Source organism: Cetorhinus maximus, chromosome 14, assembly GCF_964194155.1.
Source record: "Cetorhinus maximus chromosome 14, sCetMax3.hap1.1, whole genome shotgun sequence".
Taxonomy (NCBI): Eukaryota; Metazoa; Chordata; class Chondrichthyes; order Lamniformes; family Cetorhinidae; genus Cetorhinus; species Cetorhinus maximus.
Genome location: NC_135892.1, coordinates 13,271,886 through 13,299,742, shown reverse-complemented (window position 1 = coordinate 13,299,742; position 27,857 = coordinate 13,271,886). Strand labels below are relative to the sequence as shown.

The window sequence follows — 27,857 nt, the reverse complement described above, 5'->3', positions numbered from 1 at the left end:
GTGGTAGCAAGTTCCACATTTTCACCACTCTGGGTGCAGAAGTTTATTCCAAATTTTTACTGGATTTATAAGTGACTCATATTTATGGCTGAAATTCTTCCCCAGGAGGGGAAACATCTCAATGTCTGCCCTTTCAAATCATTTCATAATTTTAAAGACCTCCATCAGGTTACCCCTCAGTCTTATCTGGAGGAAAGTGCACTAGACTATTCAGGTTTCCCTGATGGCTATCGCTGGTTCTGGGATCATCTTTGTGCATCTTTATACACCTTCAGTGCCTTTAGATCCTTTTTATAATTTTGTGACTAGAACTGTGCGCAGTACTCCATTGTACTTGAACTGCGAATAAAACAACCCAAGGCACTTCACTGGTGTGACCATCAAACAGAATTTAACACTGAGCCATGAAAGGCGATATTGGGGCAGGTGACCTGGTGCTTGGTCAAAGTGATCACTTTTCAGGAGTGGCATAAAGAGACAGTGGCCAAGAGGTTTAGGGAGGCAATATCAGCTGGTGTAGCTGAGAGCATAGCTACCAATGGGAAATGCAAACTAGAGTTGAACAAGGGGATGGAGGTGGCTCGGTCCAGGAATTCCAGAAGGTCATAGGGGGATGGAGGAGGTTTCAGAGAGAGAGAGAACATGACAGCATTGTCTGTCCTAACTGCCTGTCATTGGTCAGCAGCACTGGGAGTGGCTCAGCCACTTCTCATTCCTGCCAGGTGTCTGAACCAGACTCAGTTAGCATCTGGAATGTGCTGCCTGAAAGGGCGATGGAAACATTCAGTAGTAACTTTCAAAAGGAGATTGGAAAAATACTTTGATACAGAATGCACTACAGGACTGTGGGGAAAGACAAGGCGAGTGGGACTAATTGGATAGCTCTTTCAGAACACAGGCACGATAGGCTGAATGGGCTCCTGTGCTGTATCATTCTATGACTAGAGGGGGAAAATGTTCATAAGAACTTCACTTTTTTTAAAAAAAAACGGAAGTTGGGCCTTTCCTTGTGGGTTTGATTATTGATTGCTGTGTTCAAAGTTTAATGTTTGCTATCTGTACATGGTTTCTGGGAATGCGTCTGTAGATTTGTGTGCGCTGTGCAGGTTAATGCCCAAACAAGGAGACTTTACAAAACATATACCATGAGAAGGTTTGTGGGCATTGCAAGAAACACTTTTGGTTTATTAAAATGATCACTTCAAAATGTATTTTTCCTCATATATTAATTATTCCGGATAATGTGTGGAACTTTCTGCACTCACCCTGAGAGTTTTGTGAACGTTCGATTGATGGGCGCTCTGACAAATGGCAAGAGGCACTTGAAATTCTTTTGGTCAAATTTTGTGATTTGTGTTATGGGCTTTTAAGTGGGAAAAACTAGCTTCCATTTCAGAAACCACTTCATATCTCAAGAATTTGACCGCTTTATTCATAGTAGTTGAAACACGTGCTGTTTGAACAATAACCTTTTCCCTTCCAGTGTAATTGTAAGAGTGAATAAATGGAACTGTGACCTGTGGATTAATGAAATAGGCAAAGAGGGCTGATTTGCTGCTTCCTGTGCTAAAACCTCTCTGCTGACTTAGTAAACACCCTTGGGGAGAATACCGTGCAAGCATCAACTGACAGGAAGAGACTGCACTGGCCCCAAGCCACATTCTTCAATGTGGTTATGAGCAGATACCACAGTCTACATGCTCGAAGGTGTGCATGTTGGGGAAGGGTGGAGATGATGTGCCTGCAAATTTAGTTTCCCCACTTTTGGGGGAAGAAAACTCTACAGATGGGTGATTTCATTCTTTGTTGTTCGTAAACTGAAAAGACCTTGTTTGATCCATGGGGTGAGCTCAGGTAATTGATTTTAGCAAGACAGGAGTTGAGGAATTGCATTTGACCTTGTTGCATGAATGAGAAAGGTGGGAATGGACAAGGATTCCACTCCTTACTCTGACTGCAGCTGGAGAGGGTGTGCACGTTGATGTCAGACAGGAATAGTAAAGGCCCTCAGTTCAGTTGTGATGCCCTCCTGAGGTGACCAGCCTGCTGACCTTCACGCAAACCGCTATTCCCTCAAGGCATTGTCTGAACTTGTGTAGCTGCCCTTGAATTTGAGTTATTGCTTTGAAGAAGCAGAGACTGGGGGCGTTTGGACTTTTGAACGATTTTAACTCGCATGCAGCAGTTATTGGTCATTAGCTTCAATATTCACATATTCTCCCCCACCAGTCAACAGCAACTTGCATTATGCAGCATCATAGTATTGTACAAATGACCCATTGTGCTTCACAGGAACATTATCAAAAGGAAACGGTCAATGATTTAAAAGTAAATTGGATGGGAACAGGAAAGAAATATATTTGCAAGGTGATGGGGAGCGAACGAGGGAGTGGGACTGAACGAATTGCCCTGCAGAGAGTCTGCATGGACTTGCTGGGCCGAATGGCCACCTCCTGTGCCGTAAATGACTCTCTGACCAAGTCACATAAGGAGATAGTGGGGCAAAAGCCTGCTCAAGGAGGTGGGTTTTAAGGAGCACCTAAGTGAGGAAAGAGGCAGAGGGCTAGGGAGGAAATTCGAAAGCTTAGGGCCCAGGCAGCTGAAGGCACGGCCACCAATGGTTGAGTGATTAAAATTGGGGAGAAGAATTTTTGAATCTAGGTGTTTAACTGGGAATCAATGAAGGTCAGTGAGCACAATCATAACTATAGTCTTTCATGTTCAAAGCCCATTACTAAGACATGGGAACGATTTAGTCTGTTATGCATGGTTCAGCTGTTTGCAAAGATGCCATATCATGTCCTGTGTACTTGCATTACATTTAACTGAAAGCTGTTAAAATGTAAGCATTAAGTGATGTATGTAATTGTGGGTACTTAGCTTTGTTTGCACTATTTAGGTTGTGCAGTGGTGTTAATGAAGTGCTATATTATTCTCCCATTAAAGTTGGCTGTCTGTGCCAGAGGTCAAGGTTAAAGCACAGTGAACAGTTAATATAGTTTGAAAAGTGTTGATGTTATAAAATTCTAATGCATACTACAACATTAATGTTTTGCTAGCAAAAATTTACCCATGCTAGTTTACTTAACTTTACAGAATAATTTCCGAGTGTTTGAATATGCTGGGAATCATAATGAAAACTCCACTCGTGGTCACTCATTTCCAAACCTGATGCAAGCTGAAAATCTCTTGATATTTGTGACTATTTATTCTTGCCTTGGGTATAACCATTTTATTGCTGTGTACGCATGTCTGGCTATAAGCAGCATGCATTTTGGTTTTTCGAACGTCACTCACTTTTTGAATTAGTCTTCTACTGTTTAAGACTTGATTGTGGTTTTGCAGTCAAGCAGCAGTGAGTTTTCTTTCTTTACACTAATCTGTAGATCAGTGCCTTATTTCCATGAAAGGAACTGACCAGTTACAGGAAACTGTCACTTGTGCACCTTCCCCAGCATGTTTCCAAATGTGTTCTTCTTCAGGAGAACCCATTGCAAGGTCCCATCCTGTTGGGGAGGGGGACAGTTACACCTGTATCAGTGAGTGCACTGTAATTATGATTTTGTATTGGAAAGCAAACAAGGTCTGTACTGGATGTAGCTGGTGCCTCGGACCTGTGGTGTTTATACATATCACTGATCTTGACAGAATAATATGGAAGAATTTGGTTGACATATTAATCACATGATGACAGAATGTGAGGTGGTACAGGAAGACAGGAGTGAGCAGATAAGTTGACGGGTATAGCTCAGTGTAGATGAAGAGAAGTGGAGCATTATAGGGGAGGTAGTTGCCACACTCAAATGGTAAAATTCTCAGTCAAGTGGAGGAACAGACTTGAGATTTTAAAGGCAGGATTGCAGATGGGTGATGCTTACTTACTGCATCAACAACCACCAGCAGCTTGTATTTCTATAGGACCATGAACATACTAAAACATTCCATGGCACTTCACTGGAAGATTATTAAAAGTGTGACACCGAAGCCCCATAAGGAGACAATGGAAATAGCTGAGCAAAAGCTTGATCCAGGAACATATGGTTTAAGGAGTCCCTTTAAAGGAGAGGAGAGGGGTGAGGAAGTTGACAGAGGGAATTCCAAAGCTTGGGGTCCAGCCAGTTGAAGGCATGGCTGCCGGGGATGCAAAAGACCAAAATTGGAGGAAAGCAGAGACCCTGAGGCTTGTAGGCTCAGAGGTTTTCAGAGATAGAGGGGTGAGCCCGCAGAGTGATTTGAAAACAAGAATGACGATTTTCAAATTCAATTTTAATATCAAAGCAATCAGTGAATGTTAAACTGTATAAAATTGTAGAAGTTTGAGGAAGTTTCCCTTAAATTGTACTGTACTCTTCTGATAACAGCAATGCTCAGTTCCGTTCTGGTAACTGAGACAAGGGAGAAATTGTGGAGCTTCTGGAAATAGTAGAAGAACTATGTGATTCATTCCTTGTGATCTAGCCTTTAGTATTTGTGAAGATTAGAGAAACTTTGGTTTTTAGTCTTGAAAGTTGGTGACTAAGTAATAGTGTTAGTGGTACGGAAAAACTTAACCTAAGTGCTACTAAAACCATAACTGAAGGGGAAGTGGTGGGGGAAGGCATGTTCAAATAAGACAAATTCAGGACTGGTATCAGGAAGTTCTTCAATGACTGATACATGAAATGGACTTCTGCATTTACTGATGAAGGTGCAAAATACTGGAGTCTCAACAAATGCTTATCCTAGTATTGAGGCTTTCTGGATGAATAAGCTACAATGTCAACGTTCATTTAATGAAAAGGACTAACAGCACTGTGGGTGTACCTACACCTCAGGGACTGCAGCGGTTTAAGAAGGCAGCTCACCACCACCTTCTCAAGGGCAACTAGGGATGGGCAATAAATGCTGGCCCAGCCAGCGAAGCCCAAACCCCGTGAATAAATAAAAAAACAAACAATGGTTTTATATTTAGGGCACAATGTGGAAGCAAGATGATGAATTTGTACAAGATGTCGCTTAGCTCACAGCTGAGAACTGTGACGCTGCATCATGGAAATGTAATTTTCTCTCTACCCTACTGAATCTCTACCATTATAAACATGATGATTAGATCACCCATCAACCTTAAACTTGAGAGAATGCAAACAAGGTTTACACAGGTTCTCAAGGATACGACCATTGAACATTTTAAGCCATAATATAATTCGGGTGAACCTGTGATGTACCCTCTCCAAGGCCACTAAATACTTCCAAAACTGAAAACAGTAGCTAAGATTGTTCAGACTAAAGCTTTGTGGCATCGCCTTTTAAACTTACATTGGCTTTTATCTTAAGGGAATTTATCATGAGCCTGTGCTTTAGCTTTTAGTAATTTGTGTACAAAGCTTGGGCCTGCACAAGTTCTTGTGAGAAATAAGAAATTATTCTGATTTGTCTTTCTTAGATGACCTTTCACTTTTCACGTTGAAGTCCATCTGCCATTGTTTTGTCTTCAATTATTCTATGTCCCTTTGTGTAAAGGGAAGCAGGAAGTTACAATTTACTGTGCCACCTAACTTAGTGCCACCTGCAGCTTGGATATACAACATAATTTCTGATTTGGATGAAAGAACATAAATGACAATAAGCTGTGGCCGCTGTACAATCCCTGGGGTTTGTTGGGGGGGTGGGGTTTGTGGTGTCACATGTCAAATTCCACCAATCAGAAAGAGCTCTTTTTCCCTATTCTCTTTCATACATCCCAATCTGTGCACAAGATTGCCTCTAATTCCATGCACTTCCATTTTTGCAAATTGTCACGAAACTAACATGTTTCATTACATTATTGTGGTTTATCGTAAAGTAGGTTGATGGGTGCGAGTGTAGATGGTTCTGTCTGTGTGTTTTAATTGAGTTTGAGTCAGGTAGACTGCGAGCTTAAAATGATCATAAGTTCAGAGTAAAAGGCATTTTAAATGCAAATGAGTAAACATGGATGAGGGCTGATATAGGGTGTGAAGAAAATTTGCATTTTTAGATAAGTGAAGGGTTGTTTAGGTTTCAAAGGGATGATAGGATGTTTACAACTAACAAGATAAGAAAGGCCAAGCAGTGTATTTATTTTTCTCAAAGGTATTGGCAACATGAAAGATTTTTATATTATGGAAAAAGTAAATTTCCAAAGAGAGACACAACAATGGAATTTACAGATTAAAGAGAGAGAAACATAAAGAGAATGGAAGGCCATGTTGTGGGGCCACGTAAGATTTAAGAAGACCATGTAAAACAACCTTGGGGAAGCCTCCAACCATTTTAGCAGAAGTCTGTTGTGTTGAGTAACCAGTAAAGGTGGAGGAAAGCCTTTAGAATTCCACTGTCGAGTGGGTGCTGTGGTAAACTTCCTGACTGGCCTATGCGACTTTGAAATCTATTTTGCACTGTTACCTTAAAGGTGGGTGTATAGTTGGGAGTCATGTTAATTGGGAATTTTGAGATTTGTTATAGTATCAAGTAACTGTAATCCAATGTGTTTGAAATCTCTTTTGTTAATGTTTTAATTTAGTTTTTAAAATCTCTAAAGGTGTTAGTGGACTCATTACTTCTGAATTCAGTGCACAAATCTTCTAATAAATACAAATGGCAAAACTGTTGTGATAGCACGGCCAAGTTTTCCTTATGGATTTGGCCTGCCTGACACACATCACCTGCCATGTCATAAATAATCTCTTATGCGGAAGTTTATAAAATGCCTTCCTCAAGTCCATACCGGCAACATCCATAGACGCGCTCCCCTTTCTGCCAAGCTCATGCCCTCAAAAAAGCTTCAACCAGAAGAAAAATTACCCAACCTCACATCTGTCATCAGGTCACTGCTTCTGATAGAATCCTGCAGCACCCGCAGCTGATGGGTGTCTCATTACCTGGTTTGTCCCTCCCTTCAGAATGGAGTGACTTTTGCATTTTTCAAATCTAAAGGCTCAACTCTTGAACCTATAATGCTTTGAAAAGTTGGTTCTTGCACCTGCAATGTACTCCCTTTTCTTTCTGTAGCCTTGGATGGAAATCACCAGGGCAGAGATTTGGCTCTTAACTCCAATTATTTTTCTACATTAAATCCATTAAGTTCCTCCTCTTTGTCTTCCAGTTCTCAATTTCTACTCTTAACAAAGAAGGGATAATTTGAGGAAATTCCTGTTTCACAAAGGTTACTAGCGAATGGAATTCAATAGTACAGTAGGCAATTGAAACTCAGTCACCAGTCAATTAATGGCATCTACCTATTTCTATTAAAAAGCCAGTCACGTGATAGTTGGTTTTCTGGCTTGTTGCACATCCTCAATTTTCATTCCTCCAAAATTGGTTGCATCTTAAGCTGCTAAACTCTAGAATTCCCTCCCTAAACCTCCCACCTTTTCTCCCCTCTCTTTTAAGACACTCCTTAAAACCTACCTCTTTGGCCAAGCCTTTGGTCATCCTTTTGTGGCTGTGTTGAATTCTGTTTGATACCCCTGTGAAGTGTCTCCTGATGTTTCACTCAATTACCTATGCGATAAAAATGCTTATTATTTGTCTGTGGTTTTTGTAAGATTAATATGGTTGACTCTTAACTGTCTTCTGAAATGACCTAGCAAGCCACTAAGTTGAATTTAGAATGCAGCTAACTACCATCTCTAGGTCAATTAGAGATGGGAAAATGCTGGCCTTGCCAGAGTCCCCACATTCTGTGAATGAATAAGACAGATTTATATTGCTTGGCATTTTAATTTTTTAAATCTATTATTTATAAAGTTATTCAGATGACATTTGAGAAGTAATAACTTGAATGGATTTACCACTTACTGCACCTATGCAAGTGTAAGTGTTGGTACATAATATATATTTGAGGATGCTTGCTGTGTAGAATTGAGCATTGGATCTAACTGAGTACTGCGTATGTTCTTCATAAAAGGGAAATGTGTAAGTGCTAATCTTCAAGAGATTAATTTAAGTGTTCAACAGAAATCCAAATTGTGGGTGAGAAGGGATATCTGCTTTCTGCCAAAGCAAGACGTCTATTTTCAGTCTGTTTTTCCTGTTTTCATGGATGGTTAACTGCAAAATGACTATAAGAAACTAACTGATTTTTCTTTTCTGTCCCACTTTGTATAGTTTGTGAAATGTGGCTATGCTGGCTCCAATTTTCCAGAGCACATCTTTCCAGCGCTGGTGGGCCGCCCGATTATCCGCTCCACTGCCAAAGTTGGGAATATTGAGATCAAGGTAAGGATATGGAGGGCTATGTTACTAATTTAATGTGACTACAGTTTCTCTTAACCATTTTATTCCAGTGTGTTTGTGACCTGTGTTTATTGGATCTGGCATGTTTTTGATCATTTTGTATAATGAACTGAAGAAAAAAAAAACCCCTCTTTTAATAATACACGCCTTACACAGCCAGTAGGAGCTTCTCAAAACGTTTGCAAAAGTGTTCAGTTTATCTTTTAAAATATAAATATTTAAAATACGTGTGACTGTTCTGTACAGAGCTTATAGATGCACACTTGGTCAAAATCAAATGTTTTGATAAAGCCAAATTAAGATAATATGCCTTTACTTTTTGACCTCCAGTTGCTGGTCTTGGCTATCGCAAGTACAATATACGATGGAAAGAAATGTTTGCTGTGCGATTTCAAATTTTTGCAGTAGGTAGAGAGATCACATACTGAAGACCAAAAGTGCAGTGTAGTCTTGCTGAAGAGTTTCTTCTGGATGAGGGTAAACTGTTCTCTTTTCCACCTCCATTCCCTCTTTCCTCTCAAATACTTTCTAAATTTAGGCAACCTCCTGGCAATGTCTTTCATTCTGAAAGGATTTTCCATTTTCTGGTAGCAGCAATGTGCAAAGATTATGGATATGTTTGCAAACAAGAAGAGTTGTAAGCACCGCCCTCAGTGAAAAGAGTCAAAAAGTTGAGCAACTGAGCTTGTTCAGAAGATTCTCACAAAATGTGAGAAATGTTCGCTTCCCATTTAAAAGAATTTAGAATAGTCAAACAAATGATTGTTGAGACAGTAGTTCAGATGCTCAGGTTTAGCCCCAGAGTGTCAGATAAGATTAAGAAAAGATTGTTCTGTGAAACACGGCGCAATATGGTTAACTTCAATTATAAGTTAAATTCTATGTATATTGAGAGAAATGGAGAAACACGGTGTATGATTGACAGTATTGATTCTGAAACACTTAGAAAGGTAACCTATTTGTTTTTATTATTGCAGAACTAATGTGCTCTTGAAATACATTTCGCAAAACTCTAAATATTTCTTGAGTAACTTGCTTTATAAGGAATGACGCTGAACAGAGCCATAGATTTTAGCTGCACGCTAGACTCTTCACACAACTGATGGGGAGGTTTCTCAAAGTGCTGTCATTCTCTTCTTTTAATTTTGGAAGGCACTTTGGATCTTTGAGTTCCGGGAGTGATGTTTTCACTCAGACCTTTTCTGACCTTTGTTTTTACCTTTCTCTCTCTCTCTCTCTCTTTCTTCACCTGTTGAAGTAGAATAACAAAAAGATGGTAAGTAAGTTGTTGGAGTGTGGTGTGTTCCATCTTTTCATTTCATTTTATTTTGGTATTGCAATCAAAACATCCAAAATTTGCGTTGAAACAATTCCTTTTTGTTAACATTTTGCAACTTTTTAAACATATAACAAGACAGCATTTTTGCAGATTGCTGTTCCCTCTGTTATGCTGGAAAGTTAACTTGTCTGTTCTGTTCAAATTTTAAAAGCACGGATTAGACGGATTTTGTATTGGTGGCATGTTGATGGCCTGGTGCATTGCATCAGAGTGATAAAGCACAGGGTCATGTGTTACTCACGCAGCAAATTGCTGGTCTTTTCCAGGCTATTTGGGGCAGGTGTTGGGTAAAAATCAGGTGCAGTTGGTAGGAAAAGTCAAGGATATGTCACCCATTGCAATTGCATTCCCCCACCGCCCCCTCCAATGCTGCTTGCTGAAGAGCATCGGAAAAAGGCTTAGCATTAGGCAGTACGATTAGCCACTCAGCTGTGGAATGCTGTGTTGGGATTTCACAAGGGTGTGGTGGGCATTTTAGAGGAACGTCAAATCATTTTTTCTGAAGTTGAAAACTTCTTTCTCAAACTCAGTTACATTATCCAAGACTTAAAAACAAATTCAAGGATTGAAAGCATTTGTGAAATTCACTTGAATTACAGTTCAGGTAAGATATTTTTCAAGGAAAGGTGGCTGTTTAAAGATGAGTGAGTGTTTGTGTAATGGTACACTAATGAAATAACATCATGGAAGTGGCAGACAGAGCTTCGTGCCTGCATAACCTTTTATAAGCTGTCCAGCAAGTGTCGTGGAGCCGAGCAACTTATCCAGTTAGGGGAAAATAGGAGGGCTAGTTACAGCATTGGTCATATCTTTCCTCCTGGTCATTTGCAGGCCAGAAACCCAAGAAGAAGCAACAATGGTTGGAACAGGTTAGCCTACAGGAGGAAGGTGGTGGTTGATAAACACCTGTATAACAAACCTCGCCGTCTTGCTACAAGAACAGTTAGACCCACCACGATTTCATGCTGACTGTTAAAACATTAAATTCCATTTTGGTTAAGTTCCTGAATAAAATAAGTAGTAATTTTCTATCTTTAAAAAAAATTCCAATAAAGCCTGTTTAGGTTTTCAGCGTTTCACATTGCAGCATGAATTTGCCACAATACCTTTATTTTGCTTTGAAGCATGTATTTGAACTGAACTTATCCATGTTTTTGTGTGTGTAGGTAATAGTGTTTGGCTGTTTGGGGTTTAATTAACATTCTACTAGATACAAATACTTTCCTCATTCTTTCAGTGGCGATGGGATGTTGGCTGCTCAGGTGGAGCAGTTTTTGCATTGCTGTATAAATGCAGATTCACTTTGCAGTGGACCGACCAGCAAGAAGTGTATCTATTTTATGTAAAACCTATGCTACACATTTGTGTACACTGTTTGAGATTTGCATCGAAGAGGTTTGATTTTTTTAAAAGGCAGTTTAATGCTGTTGCTGATTGGACGGTTCTATCTCATTTATTTCCAGAATTGAATGTATTTGCCTGCCCAAAACTGACTGCATGTACTTAATGGATCACTTCAAAATTTGATGAATGCTTTTAGTTCATCAATTTTATCAGAATCCAAGTTGAAATCTGACTAGGTTTGTGTGCTCATTTTGTAGCCGTGAAGTGTGTTCTACTTTGCACTAGTCAGTATTTGGACCTTTATCAGCATCCAGTAAACTGTCTGGGCATGACTGGTCATTAATTTATGCTTCCTGTAATGTGCTTACATGCAGAACTTTTTGTACAGGCATTCTGCAAACTGCCTTCAGCAAATAACAATGTATGTGGTGCAATAAATACCTTGCATTTCTGTAAGGTGGTTGTACCAGTTTCGAGTGGATAATGTGCATTTCAAGTCCTTTGGACATAAAATGATTAATTCTTTGAATAGAAGGAAAATTATTTGTAAATTCTTGCTTTTGTCGAAGATCTTCAGCTGTGGAATAACTCTGAACAGTAGGCTTGGATTTTCTTACTCCATGGGTGCAGTATCTCTGAGCCAATCCCCATCCACCCAGATGTAAAGGAGCACAATCACGTAGGATGTAATACCTTCAATGGAAAATACTACCCCAGAGCACCCCCCCCCCCGCCCCCCCCTCACCCCCCGCCCCCCACAACCACACCCGTTGCCCGTCTTTAATGTGCATTTGTTTTCTATGCATTTGTACTTTATAACAAAACTACTTGTCCCAGTTTGTAGGAGCTTATAAACTGATTGAGATCACGGGCATTCCGTTACAATATTCTCTCCAAATGTATAAGACATCCCTTATCAGTATTGTTGTGTAGAGTGATGGGTAATCTCAATCAGGACAGCAGTGGGAAGATTGGAGTTGGCCTCAGCATCTCTGCCACGGTTGGAGAGAAATAGGCTAGCAGTTTTCCCATTTGTTACTGTCAAACAATCTCTGAACTCTTATGGACACAGATAGTATTGACTTGGTTTTAATAGTCAATGCACTGCTTGTGTAAACTTTTTCCTCTTAAATGAAAAAGGCCACTTCTGGGTATTGTGTGTGTTTTGTAGCATAAAACGGTGTCTTTGGGTGAAAAGGGAAAAATAAATGGAAATAAACCATACAAGTTTCTAATTAAAAATAACAACATACTTGTATGAGATTCATATTAATATAATTCAAATATTTTGTGCAAGAGCATTTTGCTTAATAAGCCTTTTGATTAATCAATATTTTGGCTTGGTTCGCAACTTGTTTGAGTTTAGTGCAATTGTAGCCCTCTCAACTGAAGTCCTACCTTTGACCTCCTCCTCCATTATAAACACTGCGACCCATTGTCATCTTCAGTGGTAGCTCTAATCCTGTGATCTCTATCATAGACCAGGTCATCTTCAGCCATTATTTTGTATCATCACCACACACAGCCCAAATTCCTGCTGTGCCCATCTCTGAAAGAAATTCCCCTGGTGTGCCATCCCTCACTCTTTCAAAACTGCACTCATCACCCTGTCCCGAGAAAATCTCTCCAGACCCCACACCTTGCAAATTAACTCTGCATTTCCTCTCCAAAGATTGTGAATGTTTCCTGGCTTCCAATGTTTAAGGGGTAAAATGATACTGCTAAACACTTTAGTAAACAAGTTAATTTAACCAATAACTTGCCCAGTGCAGATTTATTTCACTGTATTTCCTTAAAGTTCCTGCTTTCAGAATATCCTGGTGATTTTATTTTGTTTTGACATTTCAGTTTTTGTTTAAGTTGGGTTTTCTTCTCTTATTGAACGGTGATTTTATTCTGGAGTTCATCATCTTTTGTTTTCCCTTCGCAGGATCTGATGGTGGGGGATGAAGCCAGTGAGTTGCGTTCTATGTTAGAGGTTAACTATCCAATGGAAAATGGCATCGTTCGAAACTGGGATGACATGAAGCATCTGTGGGATTATACGTTTGGCCCTGAGAAGTTAGATGTAGACTCTAAGAATTGCAAGATTCTTCTAACTGAACCACCAATGAACCCCACAAAGAATAGAGAGAAGATAATAGAGGTAAGAATGTTTGTTGAGAAACGCTGATTTTTGATGAAGACTTGGATTTCAGAAAGACAGGAAAGAAGAATTGACTTAGTTCGGAGGCTCCCTTTCTGCCTCTGCCTCTCTTGTGGCTGTCAGAACAATAACTATCTAACTGGGATGCACTCAGCTCTACTCAGAGTTTGCTGTAGGACTTTTTTAGTATCTCAAAATATTTCTCCATATTGGCCAATTACGATCCTGTTGAGGTAAAAAGGAAGATCAGATGTTGTGCATGCAGTCTGTTCATAGTTTCACAGTTTACAGATTCTAACATCTAAACTAGCAGGGCCAAATTATTTTTCAGCTCCACTTGAAGGTTTAACCTTTTCCTTATGTGCTGACTTTTAAAAACAAAACGCTGCTTAATATAAGTTAAATGTCATGTGTGGCTGGGCAGGGTGAATTGGAGGTACTGGGATGGAAGAGCCATTGCACATTCCAGTTAAGGAATTTGGGAAGAGGGTTGAAATGAGCTCAGACTGCGACAGTTAGGTGCGAGCATTTGACACTGTCTCGTTCATTCATTTAAAACAGAGTTTCTTTCCATATTCAGCTTGTTGGCTGGTGCATTCCCTCCCTGTTGTCTTGTCTTGTGAGTTTATGATTATGAAATTTGAGCTAATTGGGTTAATGTGGAAAATTGTGACATGACAATTTCTGTGTTGACAGTTAGTCCAGGAGGGTGCATATTGTCTGAGAGAATCTGGAATGTAACTTAGCTGGTTTATTCTGGTGGCTACCATCACTTGGGGATTTTAGGAATGGTCTTGGTCATGTCACTGCTGGCTGTTTATTTATCAAGACAAAAATAGTTTAGAATGCTTTGAAATTTGATCCATGTTTGCTCTGTAATCTGCCCGTTTGCCAGACTCTGTTTTAAGATTGAGAGCAGTGTATTATGGTGTTGGTTATTGTTAACCTTTGTGACACATGTTTACCCACATAACCTATTGATTTCACGATTATCATGTATTCGTTGGTACAAAACTGTGTAGTGCCAGGGTTCCCAAGCTGTGGGTCAGATCCCCCAATGGGGTAATGAGCTGGTTGTTTGGTGTGGTCGCCTCTGAGGCAGCGATGGTGACAGTCGAGCTGACAATCTGGCTGGGACACTATTTTCTTTCCCCCGAATGGTTAGCCAGTGTGACAGCTTTTTGCTGCCATGGTCGTTCAGTTCAGTGCTTTGGTTGATCGGGGGTTTTCATTGTGTGCTTGTAATGGAGGCACTTTGAATGTGTTTGGGAGTAGCCTAAATGTGTGGTTGGTGGGGCAGTCCTGGAATCGGTGGTAAGTCTCCATTACAGGCGCACACATGGCTCTTAGCTCCAAGGTCCCATGAAAGCCTTAAATGATTGTGGACATTGGTGCCCACTCCACTCCCCACCCTCCCCCTCCCTGCTCAGCGCTCAACAACTCCCACTTACTCCAAATGCCCTGCTTGTAAATGCCTGCGAGTATAGCAGTGAATCAGAATGGGTGCAGCCACTGGCCAATGTTCTATTCCTCCATTGCTGCTGTGCTCACTGACCTTCATTGGCTCCTGGTCAAGCAGCACTCCTATTTTCAAATTCTCATCCTTGTTTTCAGATCCCTCTGGCCTCACCTCTCCCTATCTCTAATCTCCTCCAACTCCACAACCCTCTGAAATATCTACACTCAAATTCTGGCCTCTTGTGCATTCCCAATTTTAACTTCTCCACCATTGGTGAGCTGTTCCTTCAGTTGCCTAGGCCCCAAGCTCTGGAATTTCCTCCCTACACCTCTTTCCCCCTTTCTACCTCCCTTTCCTCCTTTAAAATAATCCTTAAAACCTACCTCTTTGGCCAAGCTTTTGGTCACCTGACCTAATCTCCTTAGGTGGCTTGGTGTCACCTTGGTTTTGCTCCTGTAAAGCACCTTGGGAAGTTTCATTATGTTAAAGGTGCTATATAAACATAAGTCGATCCTTCTGTTAGTCAGATAAGGTACCATTACAAAAATGTAAGAAGTTAAATAAAAGACTCAGACTTACTAAAGAAATTATAATCTGTATCGTTTCTCCACACCTTGTGATCTCTGCACTCTCTGGTTGATACATGTTACTGGACCAATGGAGTTATAAGCCATCATGTGGAAAACGGTCTTGGACAGCCTGTCAAATAGCTGGTGAAATATTAGTGAATTTCAGGTGAAATCTGGACGTGTGCTTGTCAGGAGGCTGACTGATATCTCCACTTCAGTACTGGGTGACCCTGACAATCTCCTTGGCCAGAGCAATTGTGCCCCAGGCTGAAACATGGCACCTTGCTGGTTATCCAGGGCTGAGATGTCGGAGTGTTGATAACCACTGAATATAAACCCTGATCACTTCCCTGATCACACTTGTCCAACACATTGCAAAGTTCTCCTTAATGTCAGTCTAGCATGCCTCATCAGTCATTGACCTATAGAGTTGGGAATTTGATCAGCTTTCTGGAAGTATTCAATAGCTGCCATTTCCCCAAGAAATGGTTGTCGGACCAGCTTTCCACCTGTGGTAACCCAAGACATACCTGAACAGGGATTTGTTCTGAAATAAAAACAGAAAATGCTGGAAAACCTCAGCAGGTCTGGCAGCATCTGTGCAGAGAGAAACTGTTAATATTTCGAGTCTGTATGACTTCTTCAGAGCTAAAGAGAAGTAGAAATGTGACATATTTTGTACTGTTTAAGAAGGGGTGGAGCAGGTGGGATGAAATAGGTGAGGGATAGGTGACAGTTCAGGAGAGATTTTCAAAGATGTCATGGACACAGGCAAAGGGAGTGTTAATGGCAGTGTTGCAGACTAAAGAAGGTGCTGAGAGTGGCATAAAGGTAATGTAGCAGAACAAGGGTCAGCGTTCTGTGAAAGCACAACAGAGACGAGTGACAGATGGCCCTGTGGGGGGAGGGGGGTGGTGGTTGGGGGGGAAAAAGAAAAAATGAGCAAATCATTAAATTTATTTTAAAAAGTAAAAATAAATGCATTTTAAAATTAGATTAAAAAAGGAGCCAAGAGGGAGAAGAGAGTTCATGGCCTGAAGTTGTTGAACTCAATGTTAAGTCCAGAAGGCTGTAAAGTGCCTAAATGGGAGATGAGGTGCTGTTCCTCCAGTTTGTGTTGGGCTTCACTGGAACATTGCAGCAGGCCAAGGACGGACATGTGGGCATGAGAGCAGGATGGAGTGTTGAAATGGCAAGCGACAGGAAGGCCTGGGTCATGCTTGCGGACAGACTGAAGGTGTTCCACAAAGCGGTCACAATGTAGAGCAGACTGCATTGGGAGCAGTGAATGCAGTAGACCAAATTGAAGGAGGTGCAAGTGAAGAACTGCTTCACCTGAAAGGAGTGTTTGGGGCCGAGGAGGGTGAGGGGGTGAAGATGTGATTGGTGGTGGTGTCATGCTGGAGTTGGCAGAAATAGCCGAGGATGATCCTTTGAATGTAGAGACTGGTGGGGTGAAAAGTAAGGACAAGGGGGACCCTATCATGGTCTGGGAGGGAGGGGTGAGAGCAGAGGTGCGGGAGATGGGTCAGACATGGCTGAGGGCCCTGTCAACCACAGTGCGGGAGAAACCTCGGTTAAGGAAAAAAGAAGACATGTCAGGAGCGCCATTTTGGAAGGCAGCATCATCGGAACAGATGCCACAGAGGTGGAGGAACTGGGAGAATGGAACGGAGTCCTTACAGGAATTTGTTCTGTCCTTGGAAAGCAATTTGACTTAGTTTGTGGAAGACCGGTTTATTAGGAGGGCATCGGAGGCTGTGACCAGGGGGTTGTGCTCAATCACATACACTTGTCCACCCGGTTTCAGCTGCACTATACTGGGGATGGAGTTGGACACAGCACTGATCGGCAGCATGTTGTCGCAAACTGTCTTTTGTCTTAGAGGAACTTAGAGCTGAGAAGGGGCCTGGTGCATCAACGCTTTGTACCCATAAATCACATTTTCCAGATTAAAACCTGCGCATCACTCACTTGGAAAATCTGTTCAATAATTCTGAGCATTCTGCAGTCTGCCATGTTGAGAAGCATAGGTATATTTACCCAGAATACTGAGTTATTGTTGGCAAGTGAATTTGTTTGGCTAATTAAAGTCATGATGAGATGTGAGCTGCCCTGAATGTTTCACAGGCCAGCTTCTTAACATTGACATTGAGCTGCATTTGGTGATTTGGGACAAATGAGCAAAAACCTTGTCAAAGAGAGAGGTTTTAAGGACTGTTTGAAAGGAAGTGAGAAGTGGATAGGTTTAGGGAGTGAATTCCAGAGCTTAGAGCCCAGGCAACTGAAACAATGGCTGATGGTGGAGTGATGAAAATTGGGCATATGCAAGAGGCCAGAACTGGAGGAGTGCAGTCTCTGAATGGGCTGCTGCTGTTTATGTTGCTATTTTTGCCACTGCTTCAGGAGGTCCACACACTTGGTGCTCGTACTGGCTGATTCTGCAATGTGTCATTGCTCACTGACTTGTGCATTCAACAGAGACTCTTCCTGCTGTTAACATTGATATTAGACAACTTCAGGTTGTGCTTGAGCAATTTTTCTGTTGCCAGCCTGATTTCCCCTCTCACTATTCCAGCTTGGTGTGCAGGATCCTCTGACAATGGGTTATTCTGTGCATCAGACAATCCCTGACCCTCGCAAACGTGCTATATTAGCAGGGTGTGGTTTGTGGTGGCTTTGACCTGCTTCATTTTGTTTGAACGGTTGATAAACCTTCAATGTTGAAGGAGGAACTTGTCAAGCTGCCGGATGTGACAGCAGTAATACATCTGAGAACCTGATCTGTGGTATGATAATAGTCCTGTGTAGTTTCTGCTTGGTTCCAAGATAATCCCATGCTAGTTCCAGGTATGGTATCTTAGCCTCCTGAGTGTAGAGCTAGTTGCTTTCATTGCATTTCCTAGTTGTGCGTTATTTAACAATATGCTACACAATGAGTGAACCACTTCACATTTATTTCAGCGTTACCAATGGTAAAGGCCAAATCACAAGGGGCCTGGACAGAGTAGAAAAGGCAAAAGCATTCGCACTCATGAAAGGATCGAGAACAAGAGGGCACAGATTTTAAAGTCATTGGCAAAGGAGAGGAAAAAAACTTTTCCTCGCAGTGCGTGGTTAGGGTTTGGAATGCACTGCTCAAATGTGTACTGGAGGCAGGTTCAATGGAAGCATTCAAAAGGGAATGAGATGGTTATCTGATAAGGAAGAATGTGCAGGGTTATGAGGAGAAGGCGGGAGAATGAACAATTCCCTCAGTGCCATTCTGAGAGCTGGTGCAGACATGATGGACCAAATGGCCTGCTGCCCAGTAAATATTTTGTTTGCTGAAGCCTACAGCCACCATATACATGAAGTTATGTCAGTTTAGCATTGAACTGCACATGTACATTGTGTCCTGTTTTATAGATTGTAACACAAACTTTCAGTAAAAGGAAAATTGATTTTAGTTTATCTGCTGGCCATAGTGTTGCTAATTCTGATTCGATGCATTCCTGGAAGTTTCATCACCTGAAGTGCCTCCAATGACCCTGCCCCCACACTCCCATCATTGGTTTGCCCTTCAGTCTCACTACCTTCTCACAGCCATTCCGAAAGTGAACAAACTCTTCCTTAGTCAATTGGATTAAGTTTGACCATCAGTGAAACAGCCAATTCCCGCTTCTCCCACCATTTGCAATATTTTTACAACTAATGAATTAAAATGTTCAAAGTAAAAGAGCACCTTATTTGAAAGATGCTGGATTTTTTTCTTGAGGTGTTGCTTGCAGCACCGTCCTGGAGATTAATGTCAAATTCCCAGAGAAATAAAAGCACAGAAACACAGAAAATAGGAGCAGGAGTAGGCCTATCAGCCCTTCGAGACTGTTCTGCCATTCAATATGATCATCACTGATCCTCTATCTCAATGCCATACTCACGCTCTCGCCCCATACTCCTTGACACCTTTAGTGTCTAGAAATCCATCTAGTTCCTCAAATATATTCAGTGACTTGGCCTCCACGTCCTTCTGTGGCAGAGAATTCTATAGGTTCGCCACCCTCTGAGCGAAGAAATTTCTCCTCATCTCAGTCCTAAATGGTCTACCCTGTATCCTCAGACTGTAACCCCTTATTCTAGACCCTCCCAGCCAGAGAAAACATCATCCCTGCATCCAGTCTGTCCATCCCTGTCAGAATTTTATACTTTTCAATGAGATCCCGCCCCCCCCTCGTTCTCCTAAACTCCAGTGGATACAGGCCTAGCTGGCCCAGTCTCTCCTCATGCGACAATCCTGTTATCCCAAGAATCAGTCTGGTGAACCTTCGCTGCACTCCCTCTATGGCAAGTATATTGTTTCTCAGGAAAGGAGACCAAAACTGCGTGCCTACTCCAGGTGTGGTATTACCAAGGTCTTGTACAGCTGCAGTAAGACATCCTTGTTCCTGTACTCTTAGTTCTCTTGCAACGAAGGCCATACCATTTGTCGCCTTAACTGCTTGCTGCACCTGCATGCTTGCTTTGTGATTGGTGTAGAAGGCCACCCAGATCCCTTTGTACATCAATATTTCCCAATCTATCACTAATATTCTGCCATTCTGTTTTTCCTACCAAAGTGGATAACTTCACACTTATCCATGATATACTGCATCTGCCATGTATTTACCCATTCACTCAACTTGTCTAAATCGCCTTGAAGCCTCTTAACACCCTCCTCACCACGCGCATTCCCACCAAGTTTTGCGCCGTCAGCAAACTTGAAATATTACACTTGGTTCCCTCATCCAAATCATTGGTATACATTATCAATAGCTGGGGTCAAAGCACTGATCTCTGCAACACCCCACCAGTCAATGCCTGCCACTCCGAAAAAGACCCATTTATTCTTACTCTGTTTCCTGTCAGCTAACCAGTTCTCAATCCATGCTCCCCCAATCCCATGTGCTTTAATTTCACATAATAGCCTCTTTATCAAAAGCTTCCTGAAAATCCAAATACACCATATCCACTGGCTCCCCCTTATCTATTCTGCTAGTTATGCCCTCAACAAATACCAGTAGGTTTGTCAAACATGATTTCCCTTTCATAAATCCATGTTGACTGTCTAACCCCGTTGATATTTTCTAAGTGTCCTGGTTTCACATCCTTTGTAATAGACTCTAGCATTTTCCCTACTACTGATGTTAGGCTAACCAGTCTGTAATTCCCTGTTTTTCTCCCTCCCTTTTTTAAATAGTGGGGTTACATTTGCCACCCTCGAATCTGCTAGTTCTGTTCCAAAATTCTGTAGATTCAGGAAGATGACACCAACACATCCACTATTTCCATGGCTGCCATCTTTAGTACCCTGGGATGTTGATTATCAGGCCCTGGGGATTTATTGGTTTTCAGTCATAGAAGTCCACAGCACAGAAAAAGGCCCTTCGGCCCATCGAGTCTGTGCTGGTCAAATAACTACCTAACTATTCTAATCCCGTTTTCCAGCACTAGGCCCATGGCATCGCAAGTGCACATCCAAATACTTCTTAAATGTTATGTGGGTTTCTGCCTCTATCATCCTTTCAGGCAGTGAGCTCCAGATTCCCACCACCATCTGGGTGAAAAAATTCTTATTCATATCCCCATCAAACCTCCTGCCCCTTACCTTAAATCTATGCCCCCTGGGTAATGATCCCTCTACCAAGGGGAAAAGTTCCTTCCTGTCTACCCTATCTATGCCTCTCATAATCATGTACCCCCTCAATCTCTTCTGCTCCAAGGAAAATAACCCCAGTCTTTCCAATCTCTCCTCATAACTAAAACTCTCCAGCCCAGGCAACATCCTGGTAAATCTCCTCTGCACTCTCTCTAGTGCAATCACATTCTTCCTATAATGCGGATTCTATAGAACTGCACGCAATACTTGAGCTGTAGCCTAACCAGCGTTTTATACAGTCCCAGCATATCCTCTCTGCTCTTATATTCTATGCCTTGGCTAATAAAGGCAAGTATCCCATATGCCGCCTTAACCACCTTGTCTACCTGTCCCGCTACCTTAAGGCCCATTAGTTTCTCCAGCACTATTGCTTTAGTAACACTAATTTCCTTCAATTCCTCCTTCTCACTACACTCTTGGTTCCCTAGCATTTCTGGGAAGTTATTTGTCTTCCTCTGTGAAGACGGAACTAAAGTAGTTGTTTAATTGCTCTGCCATATCCTTGTTCTCTATTATAAATTCTGCCATTTCGGACTGTAAGGGACCTACATTTGTCTTCACTAAACTTTTCTTTTTACATAGAAGCTTTCACAGTCTACTTTTATGTTCCTTGCAAGTTTACTGTCGTACTCTGTTTTTTTCCCCCTCTTAATCAATCTCTTGGTCCCCCTTTGCTGAATTCTAAACTGCTCCCAATCTTCAGGCTTGCTACTTTTTCTAGCAAGTTTATATGACTCCTCTTTGGATCTAATACTATCCTTAATTTCTTTTATTAGCCATGGTTCGGCTACTTTTCCTGTTTTTGCGATAGAAAGGAATGTATAACTGTTGCAATGCATACACTTGTTCCTTAAATATTAGCCATCGCCTATCCACCGTCATGCCTTTTAATAAAGTTCCCCAATCTATTTTAGTAAACTCACATCTCATACCTTCGTAGTTTCCTCTTTTTAGATTTAGGGCCCTAGTTTCAGATCAGACTACTTCACTTTCCATCCTAAGAATTCTAACACGTTGTGGTCATTGTTCCCTAAATGACCCCGCACAACAAGATTATTAATTAACCTATTCTCAATGCACACAACCAAATCTAGGATAGCCTGTTCCTCGATGTACTGGTTTAAAAAAAACCATCTTGTGTACGCTCCAGGAATTCCCCCACCAGTATTATTGCTAATTTGGTTTGCCCAGTCTATATGTAGATTAAAGTTACCCATGATTACTGTAGCTCCCTTGTTACACGCATCTCTAATTTCCTGTTTAATACTGTCCTCTACCTTTATCATGACTGTTTGGAGCCCAGTGTACAACTCCCACTAACGTTTTCCACCCTTTGTTGTTTCATAGCTCCACCCAGACTGATTCTAAATCCAGATTTTCTGAGCCATATCCCCCCTCACGATTGCACTGATTTCATCTTTAACTAGCAATGCTGCCACCTATTCCTTTTTGCCTGTCCTTCCTAAATATTGAGTACCCTTGGATATTCAGTTCCCAGCCTTGGTCACCCTGCAGTCACGCCTCTGTAATCGCAATCATATCATGCCTGTTAACACACACACAATTCGCAATAAGATAGATGAATTAACAGCACATTGAGATACACTGCCTTTAGCCTTGTCTTTTTAACATTTTTGTACATCTTTTTGTACTATGGCCCTATTTGCTGCTAGCCCTTGTTTCACCTGCCTTCCACTTTTGCTTTCTACTTGTCTGTCTTTCATTCCTATCTTTATTTTCCTCTCTTGTGTCTACCTGCTCAGGTTCCCACCCCCCTGCCACTCTAGCTTAAACCCTCCCCCACAGTACTAGTGAATACCCCTGCAAGGACATTGGTCCCAGTCCTGCTGGGATGCAACCCATCTAGCTTGTACAGGTCCCATCTTTACCAGAATTGGCCCAAAGGCCTCGGTAATCTAAATCCCTTCCTCCCTGCACCCTCTCCAGCTACGCATTCATCTGTTCTCTTCTCCTATCCCTGATCTCACTAGCGCGTAGCACTGGAAGTAATCCTGAGATTACCACCTTTTGAGGTCCTGCTTTTCGATCCTGGTGTCACGTCTGCGGCTGCAGAGACGTCTATCTATTCCACTTACAATAGAATCCCCTATCACTATTGCTGTTCCACAACCCCCACCCCCCCCGGCGCAGATGAGCCACTTGTGGTACCACAAACTTGGCTCTCGCTGCGCATTCCCCTGAGAAACCATCTTCCCTAGCAGTATCCGAAACAGAAAATCTGATGGAGAGGCAGATGGGTCCAGGGGACTCCTGCACTACCTGCCTAGCACTTTTACTATCTGACGGTCACCCATTCCCTTTCTGCCTGTGCACTCTTTACCTGCGGTGTGACCACCTCATATATGTGCTATCCATGAAGATCTTATCCTTGTGAACACTCCACAGTGACTGCAGCCGCAGCTTCAGCTCCAAAATGTGGATTTTGAGTACCTGCAGCTGAAGTCATCACCTGCACATGTAGTCACCCTGGGTACTAGGGGATGGCGGGGGAGGTGGTGGCTGTGGTAGAAGGGCTCCCATCTTCCCATGATATTCTGTGGCTGTGATATGTGAACGTGATCATTCCATTTTCCTTCCCTGTTGCTTTACCCAGTAAAGAGAGTACAGTGAGCAATGGTGGGTTTTGTTTAGCTTTGGTTTGCTGTTTGGAAGAGTTCTAAACTCTGCATGTCAGTGAGGGATAAAAGCCACAGTCTAATGTTGAATTGTACCCAAGGTGTGGACTTTGTGCAGATACTGTGTAGGGAGGGGGCGGGGACCAGGGGAGCGTTATAAAGCCAATTCCCTAACTATTCAATCAACTAAAATAAAGAATTTGGCAAATGCTCACCAAATTCCTATAGACTGTTGCTTTATCAGAATTAGCAATTTATTTGTTGATCTCTCCTGGAGTTGAACATGAGTCATGATCAAGAGTTAGAGAGTGGGGGTAATTGGACCAGTTGGGTAGACATGATTTAGTCTACATTCCGTAAGTGTTGCAGCATAAAGACACAGATTTTGGCACTCATTTGTCTGGTTTTGAAATCTAATGTGAAATGTTGGGAGCTGAAACTGTTAAGGCATGAAATTCTTTATTAAAAATGGGATGACATTGTGTGGTAACTGACACAAACTTCATTTAATTCTGCAAAAGAAAACCCCCCAAAATGCACACTGATGCATTGAAGGGAGTTCTTGTTCATCAAGGTGTTATTCTCAGAACAGAATGTGCTCTGCTCCTCGAGCCATTCCATACGTCATCTAGCAGTGGCATTCCATACGTCACCCTGGCTTAACATCTCTCGCTTTAACAAAATCCTGTGGAAAATGCTGGTCCTGCCAGCGCACCCCGCCCCCCCCTTCTTTCAAGTGTGAACAGAATGGCATGATCCAACCCGCTGACCCCAAAACACTGCATCACAACCATTATAACTTTGTCCTGACACAGTATTTCTCCCAGGAACTGACTGGTTGGGTTAAAAGCTCTTGGGGTGCAGGGGTGACAGATTATTTGTGTAAAGTGGGATTAGGCTGGCTGGTTCACTTGTCGACTGGCGCAGGCAGGAAGGGCTGAATGGTCTCCTTCCATGCTGGAAAGTTAAATGATTCAATGTTTTCAGAATTCCTGCTCTCTAATTTTAGAATCATATGCATTGTTGACAACTTCCAAAATTGAAATTTCTTACCACCTCCCCAGTAGCATAGTTTGTAAAGTAGATCAAATGCAAGTCAAAACCTACCTTTTATGTTGCAATGAGTAAGGATGTAGACTAAATTACGTCTACCCAAACCACATTACAGGGGAGGAGTTTCAACATCTCCCAGTAATCATGCTTGGCTTACTGAGTGGAATTCATCACAGTCCAACCATGAAGGACTTGAGCATTCATGTTTTCTCACATGATGAGCTGGCCGATCAGAGCAATGATCTGAGGTTGAGAGGAGACTTGCTTCCTTCAGTTTCAAATGCACCATCAAGCAAGACCCAGAGTAGATTTCTGAAAACCAGACTATTGCATCACTCAGGCTAGGAATATTTAAAATTCAGGCAGCAAAGTAAGAGGAGCTAGGCATGTGTAAGGATGTATTATACTGATTGGCTCTTTGTCAATTGGATTAAAAATGTAAGAGGGATAAGATGGATGGAAAGGTGAGGCTGGCTAACAAGTTATTTTCTTTGTTTCAGGTGATGTTTGAAACATACCAGTTTAGTGGAGTCTACATTGCTATTCAAGCTGTACTCACACTGTATGCTCAAGGTACGTATGCCTGAGATTCAGTTGAATTGGGAGAAATGCTAAAGTTAAACCAAGATGTAAGGTAATATATAGGTAAAGGCTTAATGGACCAAAAGTTGCTTTAAAATTGCAATTAAATTGATCAGACTAATCTCTTCATTTGTAAAACTTTGCTGGCAGATCTCTTGCAGAATTTGAGTAAGTTGGAGGATTCAGCCTGTCACTTATATCTGTGTTGCTGCCAACTGCGTTGTGACCTGTGAATATAATTGCCCTGACACCTTCCTGTCACATCACAGCCTTGAATACAATAATCTGCCCTTTATCTTCAAGTTCTAAAGTGCTACAAGGAATGGAAGATGTCCTATAGGATGACTGAACAAAAAATAAAAATTACTATTTGCCTAATCTCACTAAAATGTTAAAATCATTAATTTTGCTATGTAGGCAGGTTAAAAATGGAATACCACAGTAAAATTGAATCACCCAACATAATTGTAAAAATGTAAAAAATTATTTATAAAATGAGCAGCATTTGGTAAGTATTTACACTTAAAGAAAAAAAGTTAACTTAAATTTGGAAACTGCATAATAAAGTAACCATATGAGAATTCAAACATTAGAAAATGGGGTGAAGAGTAACATGAAACATTATTGGAAGAGAATTTTTTTAAAAAACTCAATAAAAAGGATATGGGACGAAGGATGTGAAATGGGCAGCATCGCGTGTTCTGGAAGTTTAATATGGGGTGGGAGTTGTGGTTGGCAGGGAGAGGTTTCGTGACCCATTGTTGACAACATAGAGTGAAATGGTTTCAAACTATCATTTTAAGTTGAAAATAAAAATGTATTGTATCACAAAAGTTTAAACTTGCCTCTTCTATCTAGACCGGGAGGCTGTAAAGTTTGTTTTGTTCTGGGGGCTGAAACATGGAATGGCGGCCGAATTGTGGATCTGCACAGGATCTTGCAGCTTGATCCAATGTTGAACTAACAGTGGGAACTCCTTTGGAAAAGTCACCAGGTGGTTATAGGGGATTATCGATGCCCAAATGTTGCCATTTTTACATGGGAGGTAAATTCCATGGGAGGTCTTAACCTTCCTGGAAAAGACAGCATGTCACGCATGCAGCTTAAACATATATTCGTCAACCTCCTGCCTCACCTGTGATACAGCTACTGACCTGAAACTTCCAGCCCCACAATCAGTCAGGTAGAGGCAAAACCTTGCTGATTTTAAGGAAAAATTCAAGACTTTACTCTCCAGCTTCCTAAGGTGATCAACAAAAGTGTAACTCAATGCTGTGTATTCCAACTTCTGGAACACAAAAAGATAATTCCTTAACAGACTAGTTTTAATAAAATTGAGCAATGTCCTTTAGATTTTTTTTTTGAAATTCATGCACACAAACCCATATTAATTTTAACCCCAGATTCCTGGTAGAGTGACAAATAGGATCAAAAAATAATGTCCTGGTGGATATGAGAATATAAAAGGAGTAGAAAGATGAGCTGAAAAGCTGTGATGAGGGAGGTAGAATGCGAGGAGACTCAGGTGCAACATAAGCTTGAGCCCAAACTAATTGGACCCAGTGGCCTGTTACTGTGTCTTATATTCTATGTAGTGCATCCTCAGACCACCACAGGAAATTGATCTTAAGTGTATGAATACTTAGATCCCCTGTGGGCAAGCTTTCACAGGTGTCTGGTCAATTCCCTGCAATAGAAGTGAAGGAACATTCAGCATATCTGCAGTTCAAGTAAGAACCATGTCTCCCACTTCACAGTGTCATTATCTGTTTTCACATGTCCATATAGGTTTATATTTGGAGTGTTTTTGCAATCGGCTTTTTGGAACCCATTACTTTTGCTGGCTTTCTAGGTTAGCATATATGGTGACGATCTGGGGGAGTGACACTTAACTGTTCTTAACCTACATTAACAAGCTGGATTCCGAAGTGGAATGCAAACTAGTCATACTTGTACATATTACCAAATAAAGACATAAAGGCCTTGGGGTACAGAGGAGATTTACCAGGGTATTACCAGGGATGAGAGAATGTTGGTAAAGTTTAGACTGTTCTGCTTGGAACATAGAAGGTTTGAGGTGACTGAATGGAGGTTTATACAATGAGAGGGTTTTATAGAGTAGATCAGAGAAAAATTATATAAATGTATAAAAGATCCCTTAGTGCTTTTTCAAAGAAGAGCAAAGTAGTTATCCCTGGTGCCCTGGCCAATGTTTATCCCTCAATCAACATCACAACAACATTCAGGTCATTATCTCATTGCTGTTTGTGGGAGCTTGCTGTGTGAAAATTGGCTGCTGTGTTTCCTACATTACAACAGTGATTACACTTCAATAAAAAAAACGTACTTCATTGGCGTTAAAGCAGCTTGAGCTGCCCGGTGGTGGTGAAAGGCGCTATATAAATACAAGTCTTTCTTTTCTTTTTAGTTTAAAAATCATTGGCAAATGATTTAGAGGGAAGATGAGAACCTTTTCACTCAGTTGTCAGGATCTGAAAAGGTGGTGGAAGCTGATGGTGTAAATAGTTTTAATAGGGATTGAGCAGGTTCTTGAGGGTAAGGAACTGACAGGGCTACTGACAAAAAGCAGGGAGTGGGGGGGGATAGGCCAACTGGCCTCCTGTGCTCTAAGTTTCTATCATTGTATGAAGGAAGAGTTCTTGGATCTGAGGTGGATGCCCTGACATTAAACAAATCAGTTTAAATATTTTAAGTATGCACTTAGGTGACAAATTAAATTGATTATAGGTAAGCACAAGAAGCATTCAACATAGAAAAGCGGCCAGCTGGAGTACTATTTGCATAGATTTGAAGTAGCTT

General features: G+C 41.5%; 1 protein-coding gene across 1 annotated transcript in view; it reads left to right on the top strand.

Moving 5' to 3' along the window:
- Positions 1-27,857, top strand: part of LOC144689427 (actin-related protein 2) — a 47,378-nt gene that overhangs the window by 1,000 nt on the left and 18,521 nt on the right. The window contains exons 2-4 of the mRNA XM_078556508.1: positions 8,107-8,217; positions 12,849-13,064; positions 24,956-25,028. Of these exons, the coding sequence (XP_078412634.1) occupies positions 8,107-8,217; positions 12,849-13,064; positions 24,956-25,028 (400 nt within the window). The remainder of the gene's footprint in view (positions 1-8,106; positions 8,218-12,848; positions 13,065-24,955; positions 25,029-27,857) is intronic.